This window comes from Amia ocellicauda, chromosome 3 (assembly GCF_036373705.1).
Source record: "Amia ocellicauda isolate fAmiCal2 chromosome 3, fAmiCal2.hap1, whole genome shotgun sequence".
Classification (NCBI taxonomy): Eukaryota; Metazoa; Chordata; class Actinopteri; order Amiiformes; family Amiidae; genus Amia; species Amia ocellicauda.
In genome coordinates, this window is record NC_089852.1 from 48510245 (window position 1) to 48524177 (window position 13933).

General features: G+C 37.8%; 1 protein-coding gene across 1 annotated transcript in view; it reads left to right on the forward strand.

Annotated features, from left to right (window-relative positions):
• The window catches only part of c4 (complement component 4), a 32247-nt gene that overhangs the window by 11372 nt on the left and 6942 nt on the right, over positions 1–13933 (forward strand). The window contains exons 12-30 of the mRNA XM_066699800.1: positions 1679–1867; positions 1961–2146; positions 2626–2775; positions 3099–3228; positions 5179–5250; positions 5606–5812; positions 6001–6115; positions 6366–6436; positions 6829–6968; positions 7118–7321; positions 7769–7820; positions 9195–9278; positions 9661–9864; positions 10497–10572; positions 10864–11020; positions 12023–12127; positions 12876–13044; positions 13224–13438; positions 13760–13915. Of these exons, the coding sequence (XP_066555897.1) occupies positions 1679–1867; positions 1961–2146; positions 2626–2775; positions 3099–3228; positions 5179–5250; positions 5606–5812; positions 6001–6115; positions 6366–6436; positions 6829–6968; positions 7118–7321; positions 7769–7820; positions 9195–9278; positions 9661–9864; positions 10497–10572; positions 10864–11020; positions 12023–12127; positions 12876–13044; positions 13224–13438; positions 13760–13915 (2682 nt within the window). The remainder of the gene's footprint in view (positions 1–1678; positions 1868–1960; positions 2147–2625; positions 2776–3098; positions 3229–5178; positions 5251–5605; positions 5813–6000; positions 6116–6365; positions 6437–6828; positions 6969–7117; positions 7322–7768; positions 7821–9194; positions 9279–9660; positions 9865–10496; positions 10573–10863; positions 11021–12022; positions 12128–12875; positions 13045–13223; positions 13439–13759; positions 13916–13933) is intronic.

The following is a 13933-nucleotide window of genomic DNA, read 5'->3' on the forward strand; positions in this document are numbered from 1 at the left end:
TGTCCTGTTCAGAATGCAATCATAGATTACAATCATAAGAACATAAGAAAGTTTAAAAATGAAAGGAGGTCATTCAATCCATTGTGCTTGTTTGCTGACTAGTATCTTGGTGATCCAAGAATCAGATCCGGTCTAGTTGGCTTCAAAGAAAAGAAAGGACTCAGTTTTTCTGTTCTGAATGCTTTTAAACTCACTTTCTATACAATGCTTTTAAACTCAGTGTACATACATGCATGTATATTTTCTTAAGATCTCAAGTTTCAGGTTCACTGATCGACAAGGATTCTATTCTAAAACCTATGTAGGGCTCTACAGTGTGAACATTTTACACAGTACGAATAAGAAGTTTAAACTCTATAAGGAAATACTACATTAAAATGATTATGATGATAATTAAATTTTATACAAATCATTATTAAGGTAGCAAATTTGGGAAATTTAGTTTGGTTGTGGATTGTCCCAATTAACCGAGAAGGCAACGAAAATGTCCCATGAAATTTGTTTATGACCCAGTGTTGCAGCGGTTCATTTGGCCTGGAGCCACAATGATAGAGGATGAAGACGCTCAGCACAGCAAAGGCTGTTGCCTCTGGATCCGACACGTAATTTTTAGTCCGTCATCCGAAAAGTTGTCCGTCAAGGACAGCACATTGGATCTGTTCAAACCGCACAGCCTTTCGGTTTCTTGAACGGGTGTGCGTCTCGCAAGCCACGCCTGTTTCCTTACCTCCTCAGCTACAATATTATTATACATTTTATTTATAATGCGTTCTTATACACGCGTGCTACACACAAGCAAGAGTAAAAACGGACACGGTAAAAAGATGCAATACAGCAGGACAGTACATACAGACAAAACAAAGTAAACAAGAAAACAAGCAGCTATGTTATACAATAAATGGGAGCAAGCAATTAAAAATATTATTTTAAAACTTGTAACTAACAGAGATCCTTAAAATCCTTTTTCAAAAAGGTGACATTTCTTTAAACTATCATGTGTAGGGTGCTTCTCAGAGCCTCTGGAAGTGCATTGCACAGCCATGGTGCATTATTACAGAAGGCTTGGACTATGTGATAAAACTAGTGCCATAAATATTGAATTTGCAAGTTTGCAACAGCTCTGCCCATTTTCTTTCCCCTGCCGTTTTTTTCACCAAAGTGCACTATATGCCCCGACTGCTCCCCCAGACCTCACTTCACCGGCACTCCCACCCCCCCAGACTGCACTTCGCCAGCTGCCCCACCAGAATGAATTGCCACATTTTTGTTTACAGCCACTGCCCCCCATGAGGCTGTGCGTGGCACTGTAGTTACATGTGTTGATCATGTGTGCATTTGTTTCTCATTTGAGCATTAAATATGAACCATTTATGATGATGTAGGCAGCACTGTGGATATGTGGTTCGGGCTCTGGACTCATAACCGGAAGGTTGTGGGTTCAAATCCCAGGTGGGATAGTGCTGTTGTACCCTTGAGCAAGGTACTTCACTTAGATTGCTCCAGTAACATATCCAGCTGTATAAATGCATACAAATATAAGTCACCCTGGATAAGAGTGTCTGCTAAATGACAAATAATGTAATGTAATGTAATGTAATGTAATGATGTGCCTTGAGCCCTGCTATGGTTGTCTATTTGGAAATGCCTTACATTTATTGACGCATTCTTTTGATACAAGGTTATTGCTGAAGGGAGCTCTTCCGACATCACCAGCAAGGTCATTACAGCTACACCTTTCCACTCCAAGTCCAAGAGTTATCTGAGCATTGAGGTGCCCCACACCATCTTGGGTCCAGGAGAGGCTATGGATGTTACCTTCAAAGACATTACCCCTGGCATTGACAAACCAACGTACATTTACTATGTGGTCAGTAATTATTTTGCACTGCAGGTGTCAAGATTTCTGTCTGATGTTTAGCTATTTTGCTGTGAAGCTTGACTACAATATGTAACTCCACAGATGGTGAGCAAAGGAAAGGTGATTCGAGCAAACCGAGTCCAACGCACAGACACCACCAAAGTCAGGCTGCCCTTCCACTTCGACATGGTCCCTGCCTTCCGCTTGATTGCTTATTTCTACACCAAATTGCAGGAAGTGGTGGCTGACTCTGTCTGGGTAGATGTCAGAGATGTCTGCAAAGGACAGGTATGGCGTTTTAAGCTCATTGTGCCACTCTGACACCTTTTAAATCTGCTTGGTGCGTCGGGTCTAAATGCATGCTGAATGTTTGCCGGGGAAGCTCTCGCATGAGCCTAATGAAGTTATTAAGTTGAAACAAACTTTTTTTCTATTTTTTGTAGTTCTCAATCCTCTTTAAAAAATCCTTTGTCAAACTAAGAACACTGATGAAGCAATATTTTTTTGAATTTATTAAAAATTATGCACTGTGGTGTCTCTCTCCTATTATTAAAAAATGTAAGGATGACATTTTAGAAAGAGACCACATGGGTATGGGAAAAATCTATTATTTTTTTAGTTTGCACTTCAGTGAAGATTTAGGAAATGAGGAGCAAATGATATACTGGGAGCAATTGTGGTTAATGTGTAGCTGTGTGAATAAGTGGCACAAAACTGGTCAGAATGGGGTAGACTCTTTTATGTGCCTAGTGGTTTGCTTTTGCCAGATAAAAGTGACACCATCCAAGGAGGAATACAGACCAGCAGAGACAATGGAATTTCTCATTGAGACAGACCAGGCAGGGAAGGTGGCCCTGGCCGCTGTGGACACTGCAGTTTATATCCTCAACAAGCAAAACAAACTCACGCCTAAGAAGGTAAGGTCTCTTGAATATGTGGAATGTCTTTAATATACAAGTACTTATTCTAACCTTTAAATTTTTTTAAATGAGAGTCCATGTGGTAGCTAAGCATGCAGATGACTGGAAACTAAAATAAAATAGACAAAAATTAAATTATTTATTTTGCTGAACAGTATGTTTGTATGTGCTGAATGGTGACAGTGTATTTTTTTTATAATTCTCTATAAAACATAGGAAAATAAGACCTGTGCATTTAAAAAACAAAATACTTTTTTTTTTTGATTGCCCACCTGGTAAAACTTTTTTTTTTTCTTCTTCCAATACACTTTTCTCCACAGATGTTTGATTACATGAACTCCTATGACCTTGCCTGTTCCCCAGGAGGAGGTCATAACACTGAACAAGTATTTTATGATGCCGGCCTGACTTTTCTTTCTAGTTTTGGATTTGAAGCAAACAGGAGGTTAGGTGAGGAAAACAAAAGTTGTGCAAAATTAAGTCATATTTTAGTCATGAAAAGGACTGATAAGCATTTCTTTAACACTTATCAAAAATGAAATAATTTTGTGAGGAAAGTAGCTTTAGTTTTAAGATGCCCAAAGCCAATACCATTTATAAATGTATAATAAACACTCTATTAACACTGAATTGTCTTTCTAAGTGTTGATATAAGAGTAATGTACTTGTAGTAACTTAATTGGTAGTAGAGGTGAATTACTATCAGGATATTGAAACTAAATGTATGTTCTATGAATAAAAAAAAAAATATATATATATATATATATATATATATAATATGTGTGTATATTTATACACTCACCTAAAGGATTATTATGAACACCTGTTCAATTTCTCATTAATGCAATTATCTAACCAACCAATCACATGGCAGTTGCTTCAATGCATTTAGGGGTGTGGTCCTGGTCAAGACAATCTCCTGAACTCCAAACTGAATGTCTGAATGGGAAAGAAAGATGATTTAAGCAATTTTGAGCGTGGCATGGTTGTTGGTGCCAGACGAGCCGGTCTGAGTATTTCACAATCTGCTCAGTTACTGAGATTTTCATGCACAACCATTTCTAGGGTTTACAAAGAATGGTGTGAAAAGGGAAAAACATCCAGTATGCGGCAGTCCTGTGGGCGAAAATGCCTTGTTGATGCTAGAGGTCAGAATGGGCCGACTGATTCAAGCTGATAGAAGAGCAACTTTGACTGAAATAACCACTCGTTACAACCGAGGTATGCAGCAAAGCATTTGTGAAGCCACAACACGTACAACCTTGCGGCGGATGGGCTACAACAGCAGAAGACCCCACCGGGTACCACTCATCTCCACTACAAATAGGAAAAAGAGGCTACAATTTGCACAAGCTCACCAAAATTGGACAGTTGAAGACTGGAAAAATGTTGCCTGGTCTGATGAGTCTCAATTTCTGTTGAGACATTCAGATGGTAGAGTCAGAATTTGGCGTAAACAGAATGAGAACATGGATCCATCATGCCTTGTTACCACTGTGCAGGCTGGTGGTGGTGGTGTAATGGTGTGGGGGATGTTTTCTTGGCACACTTTAGGCCCCTTAGTGCCAATTGGGCATCGTTTAAATGCCACGGCCTACCTGAGCATTGTTTCTGACCATGTCTATCCCTTTATGACCACCATGTACCCATCCTCCGATGGCTACTTCCAGCAGGATAATGCACCATGTCACAAAGGTCGAATCATTTCAAATTGGTTTCTTGAACATGACAATGAGTTCACTGTACTAAACTGGCCCACACAGTCACCAGATCTCAACCCAATAGAGCATCTTTGGGATGTGGTGGAATGGGAGCTTCGTGCCCTGGATGTGCATCCCACAAATCTCCATCAACTGCAAGATGCTATCCTATCAATATGGGCCAACATTTCTAAAGAATGCTTTCAGCACCTTGTTGAATCAATGCCACGTAGAATTAAGGCAGTTCTGAAGGCGAAAGGGGGTCAAACACAGTATTAGTATGATGTTCCTAATAATCCTTTAGGTGAGTGTGTATGTGTATATATATATATATATAATACACACACACACACACACACACAGTTTCTGTATGTAAAAATAGATGTATCAATTATTTTAATACAGCATATTAGATGTTTATTAAGTGTCTGTTCATGATTAAAGTTGCATACCGGGAATGCTATAATGCTTGCTTCCTGTGGATTAATTTGCAGCTACATACATATCACTTAACTTAATGTATACTTTTATTTGAAGAACAGGCACTTTTTGTATATGTGTATATAGGCCTATAGTGACATATCTAGAGAATTTGATCCAGTAACAGACAGCCAAGATGTACTATGTACTAAGAAGTTATTTTATGTAATATTTATGTAATTATTCTGTCATGTTTTTGTTTTGTTCGTTTAATTTTCAGAATACAACTGTAAGCGTAGGAAACAGAGGCAGAAACGAGCCTACACTTATTACGCTGAATTCTCTAAGATAGGTATGCTTATGTATGAAGCAGAGGGCATTATCCTTCACTTTTATGAGTGTGTGTCATTCATATTATGATTGGTTTGCCAGCATTGATGGAGTGTTATGTTGAGGGCTCATATCCACTACCCTAAACACATACTACAAAGCAGGGATTGCAGCAGTCTGGTTATAGATTGGGTAAGCATTAGACTCTGCACCGAATTTAACCTGAGGGAGTATAAAAATTACAGTGGAAGTTTGGACAAAGTATGATATTATCAGCATCTATAAATTGATGTTGTGTTAATTTCGTAATTGGTTATATTTTGTGGAATGGTAGTATGCTCCTTAATGACCAGTCGCATCCTGTCTGTTGTCAACAGTAAACAAACAAAGCAACCCTGTGCTGAAGAAATGCTGCAATGATGGAGCAAAGCTGAGCCCAATGAGGTTCTCCTGTGAGAAGAGAGTCACAAAGGCAAAGCACAGCTCTCCAGACTGCCAGCAAGTGTTCCTGGAGTGCTGCAAGCAGGCCACCACCCTGAGGGAAAAGATCCAGAAAAGCAAGAGGAGACTGAATCTAGCAAGAAGTAAGATTTTGTTTATGGTTTAAAACCTGTTTGCTCAACTCCAAATTGGTTGGAGATCTGTGGCATTGAACTGCCCTGTGAAACCATTTCCTTTTAGTTCCTGCCCTAAAGACTTTTAAACATTGGTCTGGGGTACAATATATTAAATTGTGGAACTATTGTAATTGATTGTCTTTATATTTTATCAGCTGATGTCATTGAAAATGAAAATGCCATTGATGAAAACGATATCCGCCTTCGGAGTTTCTTTCCCCAGACTTGGCTTTGGGATGTTCTTGACGTGCCAGAGTCTGGTCGTCTCAGGTAAACCAGAGGTGTAATTCTCAATGCAATTGTGGAATAAATTATTAACTTTAAAATAGTGTGCCTTGATGAAGCTGCAGGAACTCAAATTTTGCGTGGCTGACCATTTTTTTGTTGTTGTGCTGGAGTAAAACTGACATCTAAGATATATGACCAAATATTGCTTTTAGTATGAGTATTATACCAATGGCAATGGGTATTTTATGATTATAAACTGGCATGTCCTGATGTTTCGCTCTTTTCTTTTCAGTCATAAGACTGTCCTGCCAGATTCAATAACAACTTGGGAAATGCAAGCAATAGGCATCTCTGAAAGACAAGGCAAGGCATAATTTTCTCTCTCCTAATGTGAAAAATACTTGGCTCTTTCACAATTTAATATCATGGAGGTATTAATAACTGTTGTGGAGCACTGACCCAATGTACTGCAGTGCTACAAATGTAAAATAAAGAGCCTACCATTTTATAGCACTTGTCTATCTCATTACCTTGCCAATGCCAGTGGATTTCAAATTAAAAATGCTAATGGGCTATACCTGCCAATATATTGACAATATAGTAAATATACATTTAAATGAGAAACATAAACCCCAGTTTGTAATAACCCCAGTTCTCAAACTGTTTTGTATACTGTTTTGAATAACTGATTAACAAAGTCACCTAAAATACAATGTCATTTTATTTTTTATTTTTATTTTTTATTTTTTGCCTAGGATTTTGTATAGTGGAGCCCACGAAATTCAGAGTTTTCCAGGATTTTTTTGTCTCTCTAAAATTGCCTTATTCAGTGAAAAGGCACGAACAACTAGAGGTGAAAGCTGTGGTGTATAACTACAGGCCGGAATCACTAGAGGTAATGTTTGTTTTTAATTATTGGCATTCATTAGAACTACAGATTTGACCGTGTATATAGTCGTGGACACAGAGAAGCATTCTCTAATACATTTGCTGCCTCTTTCGGTCGTTTTAACTGTCAATAAATAATTGCCTGTTTTTCCCCAGGTGACGGTGATGTTGAAAACCACGCAAGAGCTTTGCAGTCCAGATAATATGGATGGGAAGCAGAAGGTCACTGTTCCTGGCAATTCAGCTGTGCCTGTTTATTTTTCGGTGGTGCCCCTGGACATCGGAGAAATTCCCCTCCACGTGACAGCACATGCCTCCAGCAAAATATCAGATGCAGTCCAGAAAAACCTTAAAGTTGTGGTTGGTTTATTTTGTTTCCCTTTAAAGTATATGTTTCCACATAGGCCTCTTTTAAATGCTTTCAATAGATTCAGTACTGTTGTAGATATCGGCTCTGTATTTCATAAGGCAACATAAAACTTATCTTTAATTTAAATTGCAAGGATAGTAATGTGGTAGAGGTTTTTTGAAAAACACATGTATAGCACTTTTTAGGGTGTTTTGCAAATGATAAAGAAAAAAGAAAAAAATAAGTTGTATTGGCACTAAATTATTTTTTTTACTAATCCTGCCTGCCTAGTTTTCCTGAAATGTATGTGTTTCTCAATCCTAAATGTTCTTTTGGAGCAGATTACCAGCTGGTGAAGAGGTGGCTGCCTGCATATTTCCACAGTGCTTTAAATTCTCCCAGATTCATACAGCAACACAAAAAGTCAAGCTTACGCTGTTTTTCTGTTTCTCGTGCAGGCAGAAGGTGTGCTCATGTCCACTCATTATGAATACAATCTCGATGGAGCAGGTGATTAATTGTCAATTGTTAAAAGCATTGTATGGTACTTGAGGCCTGGGAGTGTCAATACCGGTGCTTCGGTGAAAATTGTTATGTTTGTTTAGGCTCTTATTCTGCATGATTAGCAATTAGCAAGAAAAACGTCTTAAGACACTTCTAAACTATTTGGTGATTGGAAGCTCTAGTGTCACCCCTCCTCCGCCTGGTCGTCACTTCGTCGTCCTAGTCCAGTCACTTCATCCACACCTTCTCCCCAGTTCTTCACTTGACAGCATGCCCCCCTGCCCATACTTCACTTCATCTGCACCTTCTTTCCCCAGTGGCTAAACGTTTCTGGCTACTCCAGTGAACTAAACTATTCATAAATCACAAGTCTTTTTTTGATAAAGAATTTGTTTTTGTTTTTGACATTGACAGCATTTATGGACATGGACATTTATGAACATGGATAAAATTGACTCCACAGCTTAAAATAACATAAATACATAAATAGTGTTCAAATTGTGAGTAGAAATGTTTTATTAAATATTATTAAATAGCTGAGAAGCTCTACAGGAATTATTACCCAGCTGGAACAGCAATGCATTTTGTTTGAATAATATAAAGTTATATATACTATAGCCAACATAGTATTATATGCCAATACACCCCACAAGAGCTGCAGTTTTGGAGATGCTCTGACCCAGTCGTCTAGCCATCACAATTTGGCCCTTGTCAAAGTCGCTCAGATCCTTACGCTTGCCCATTTTTCCTGCTTCTAACACATCAACTTTGAGGACAAAATGTTCACTTGCTGCCTAATATATCCCACCCACTGACAGGTGCCATGATAACGAGATTATCAGTGTTATTCACTTCACCTGTCAGTGGTCATAATGTTATGGCTGATCGGTGTACAAATAGTATTGCAGTACAAATCCAATATTGTGTGCAGAGTAGTAATACAAATTCCCATAATTGTCTTTATGTATGTAGGCAGACTTACTGCAGGATGATACACAAACACAGAATAAAACATACTCCTATTATGTACATGACTACATCTGTGTGTCCAATGTGTCCAGCACCTACTGCAGTGGTGTGTTGCCTTAATGCTATATCCTTTTTTGATTGCTTTCATTAGCTTACTTATTCAGAAAGTGTTTATTTTTATCTTATGAATAAAAACAGTGCTCATAGTCCTTGTAACAAAGCTAATGGATTATTTTTTTATTTTTTATTTTTTTTACATAAGCGTTATTAAATTTAGAGATGCTCCAGTTTAGAGCTGCTCTTATGTCTTCTATGGATTGAAGGGACTACTTCCCAGTTTTGTCTGTTATAGAATGCCACAAAACAGCTACATGTACATGACACTGACACCTCACTATTTATCCTTTGTAGGAGCTAAAACACGTACGATTGAAATTCCTGACATGGACAATACTATTCCAGGAGTAGAGTCAGAAGCATATGCCAGCATCAAAGGTAAGCTACTCTTATACAAAAAGGATAATGCTGGTGTGGTTGTTGGAGGGAACAACAATGCTGTAACACAATTCAAAGTTGCATGCAGTTGTTTTTGGAGTAAACCATTACCCTTTTAAATTATACACAACTTAGTGATGTATGGCAAGATTGTGCATTAGAATGCGAAGGAGAGAGCCTGTTTGAAGTTCGTTATTGAAATACATACAAATATTATCATTAACTTGTATCCTACACTGATCCTCACATTTCTGGTTATATTTATTTTCAGTCAAGCAAAATTAATTTGTCTATCTTTTGTGGTACATATACCATGACAAGACCACATGATTCTTAAAAAAAAAAAAAAAAAAAAATCTGGTTCTGTCATGTCATTCCACAGGGGGGGCTATGGGGGAGTCGGCACAAAATTGCCTCAACCTGGAAGGGGTTGAAAAGCTTATTAGACTCCCAACAGGCTGCGCTGAGCAAACCATGGTAAAAATGTCCCCAGCGATACATGCCATGAGGTACCTGGATGCCAGTGAGCAATGGATTTACCTCAAAGCTGATAGCAAAGATAAGGCAATTGAAATGATCCAAAGTGGTAAGACCTCACTTTTTTTCCACTCAAAATTAAATTATGACAAACACAAGAAAAGATAGAAACAAAATACATGGGAATATTAATACACAATTTTACTTTATACTTTTTACTTTACTTTCACACACGTCTCCTGTGTCTTCTGTCCTCTCTATGGCCTTTGGTGAAAATGTTTTCAAAAAATCGGCTACACAGAACTACTGCACCTGCCCTCTCCGGAGTCATACACAAAGCTGAAATTCATACATGGGTTACACAATCTTGCTGCAACAATCGTGTGAATATAATATATTTGGCATCTAGATGGGGCACTGTCCCGAAATCACTAGAGAAAGGGACTGAGTTTTCCAAAGTTGGTAAAGGATTTACTATTGAGTAAGTGCAGTAGATGTGTTTATTAGGCTGTCAATATATTACTACAGGAACTTCATCTACCCATATAAAATTCCCTCTTAAAGGATCTTAATGGGGGAAAAAAACAGCAACATTTTATAAAATTGATTAAAACTGGTGGTTTTACTCAAAAATAAATAATTCACCAACTTTGGAAAAGGGGGAAAAAATAACCTGTATTGTTTACTGACTCCTATAATGAACTAAATTAGTAATGTGCATAATATTCCCATTTCCATTAGGCTATACCACAATCCTAACCTTCAAGAAGGATGATGGATCATATGGGGCCTTTTTAACCAGACCCAGCAGCATATGGTGACTATAGTTTTGTTTCACTTTAGGAGTATGCTCCATGCAAGAGAAACAATGCAGAATACTGAACAGTTGCTGACCCAAGAACGCATTGCTCTGATGAACTTCAGGTTGTGGATCTGCAATCAACGTAACAGGAGTGGAAGGCCCATTTTAAAAAAGCAGGCGGCTAACCTTCAAGATCACTACACAGCTGTGGCTCCAGTTTACTCAGATTCATACATTTTTGTGAGATTATAAGTAAACGCTTCAATAATTCACTAAAATCACTACTTGTATCGATTTCTTTTTCAGGCTGACGGCATTCATTGCGAAAGAGCTCACCAGATGCAAAGCGTACATAGAGGTTGAAGATGCATATATTCGAGAGTCTATTTCCTATCTGGTGTCCAAACAGCTTGCCAGTGGAGCCTTCAATGATCCTAATCCTCTTTATGACCGAACCATGCAGGTATAGTGCTCTTTAAATCGGCTTCATCTCATGAGCTCACTGTATGACAACACACACGGGTTGTCATAATACAAATTCATCTGATATGCTGGTTTTTAATCATTTTTGTTGTTTACAAAATGTGGAGTCGAACGACCAAAATGTTCCTCAACTTACTAATGCTAATAAATTATAGCAAAAGCAGGCAACACATCTAATTTGTTTAAACATTTATTGGGTTTGTACAATTTATTAAGCATTCTCATTTAGTTAAAGAACATAACTTAACTAACTTGTATTGGGATAGATGATGCAAGTGAATTATAAAATTATAATGTTTTAGATTACATATCATAGTGGAATCTGGGAAGAACAAAGAATTTTGTGAGGCATGCTGAAACCGCGGATATAAGCATTAAAACAATAGTTTTCTGTAGTTTAATTTCAAGCACTTTATTAAATCGGGTACTGTACCTGCAGAGCACAAGAACACATTGTCAGTTGCAGAACATAAGCAGAACAGAATTAATGTTTGGGTTAAATATACCTGAAAATTACACAGTTGAAATCCACCAAAACTAAAATAAGGAAAATGTAGGAACCAAATAAACAAAACACTTGATTTTAGTGATTTAGTATGCTTTTCCTGTGTCTTCAGTCATTAAAGTGCACGACCATCTAAAACCAAAGAAACTCACTCATTTCAATTGGTTTGGAGATTTAGTGGAAAATGTAAAACATTGGTTTATGACTGCCAAAGTCCTTCCAGGAACTCAGTTTGTTTTATTACTGTTTATTACTTATTACTGGTATCGTGGTAGTATCGAGTATTGTGATACTAAAATTAGTATTGATATTGTGGAACAAAATGTCATCGCCTACCACTAGTTGAATGTGTGGTTTTATACATGACTGTATTATGTGCCCTTTCAATTTTCTGAAAACATTTGAGCTCTTGCATATATTATCCAGTAAATGCACTGAAAGGCTCCAAGGAGATTTTGAATGTTGTTTTTATTTCAGGGGGGAGTTGGGGGAGCAGAAGTTGATGCTTCTTTGACCTCTTTTGTGATCGTTGCAATGCATCACGCTTTGGAGGCGTATCCAAGAAATGAAACCTCAGAAGTGGTAATACATAGTTCAACTTTCTTACAGGCTATTAAAAAACAGATTTTTTTTAAAGAACATTATAATGTCCCATACCTACAATATTATTTCTTCTTCATACTAAAAGCCTCTTGTCTTGAAATGGTTTGGTTATAATTTTTGTTATGTTAAAGAGTTTAGAGTATTCTAAAGAAGGAATATCCTTCACACCAGACTGGCTGTCAATATGTAGTCAATGGTGAAGCAGAGATACAAATCAAACTGATCTATTTCAGATTGTATTAATTGCAGACTCTTGGACAATCTATCTATAGTACATTTTAATTTATTTTAACATTACACATCTTGCTCAAAATATGATTAGAAGCTTGAAATTAACCCTGCTGTGGTACCATGGGGTCTCTGTGACCCCACCCCAATGGTACTGTCAATGTAACTTTTTTCATGGTACCAGAGCAGGGTTAAGCAAGCCTGTAAAGCTTGGAGCAAACAGCTGTACCATAAATCATGCCTACATATCTAAGATTCAGAAATTCTGTACTAAGTAAACTTTATTTTTTGTCTTCGTATATACTTCTGTCTGGTCTGAACATTGTATGTCACTAAGAGGTTATGCATGCATATATATATATATAATATATATATATACTCAAAGGCAGCATTGTTCTGTAAATCTTTTGTGTATGCATTATTAAAGCCTAGGGCACTAGGGAGTAGTTTTTTCTTTTTGCAAAAGGCTTTATTCAAAGACTTCCTTATTTTCTTACAGAGCGCTTCTATACATAAGGCTGTTACCTATTTGAGTCAGCGGCTGGACTCTCTCCAGAGGCCTTTTGCTGTCGCAATTACAGCATATGCTCTGACCCTGGTCAGACCCAGGAGTGACATTGCCACCCAAGCACAGTCAAAGCTCAGAGGTTTAGCAACTTGCGATGACGGTTAGTTGTGCCTTTCCAGCCACTCTCATAATATCATTGGGTTCTGTTGCTATTGTTTGAGTCTGTTTGACCTTAAGAGGAGGCAATTTAAGTGTAAGATAGTGAGTTATGCCTTAGAAAATATTACAGATGTTTATTTGTTTGAAGACAAGCAATTGAGTGGTGTTTTTGTATTGCAGGAAACAAACAATGCTACTGGAAAGCAGATGAAAGTTTAAGACTGGTAGGAGAAACCAGGAAACGAAAGGTTCCTGAAGCATCTTCAATATCTGTGGAGGCTACAGCGTACGCCCTGCTACAGACGTTACTGGTTAACGACAAAGAATATGCAACTTCCATTGCTAGATGGCTAACAGAACAACGGAAATACGGAGGTGGATTCCGTTCAACACAGGTGGGAACCATTTCTACTGCCCTGGTCTGCATTGAATTAAAAAAATTGAGAGCTTTAACAAAATAACAACAAACATTAACATCACACATCTCTGCTAAGCCTTGAGATGCACTGATGCCCTGGAGTTGTTAATGTTACTCCTCTTTGCTAGAGAGAATTGTATTAAGTTGATTCATTCATATTAAAATTGTCAACTGATACAAAATTGAACTTCAGATGTTCTATACAAATCTGCTCACGTTTTTAAAACACAAATTAACTTTGTTTCTAACATGATGTTTAGGTCTTGAACCTGTTGTTTTTTTTATCCTCGTTGTGCAGGACACGGTTGTGGCTTTAGAGGCCTTGTCCCAATACAGTATACAGCTGTTTGACGTGGAAGACCTCAATCTCACTGTGGAACTGTGTAATCCGAGAGGCAAAAAGGAGACGGTGAATCTCAGCAAAATGACCGCCTTGACTGTGTCAGCGTTCCAGGTTTGCATTTTTCATATG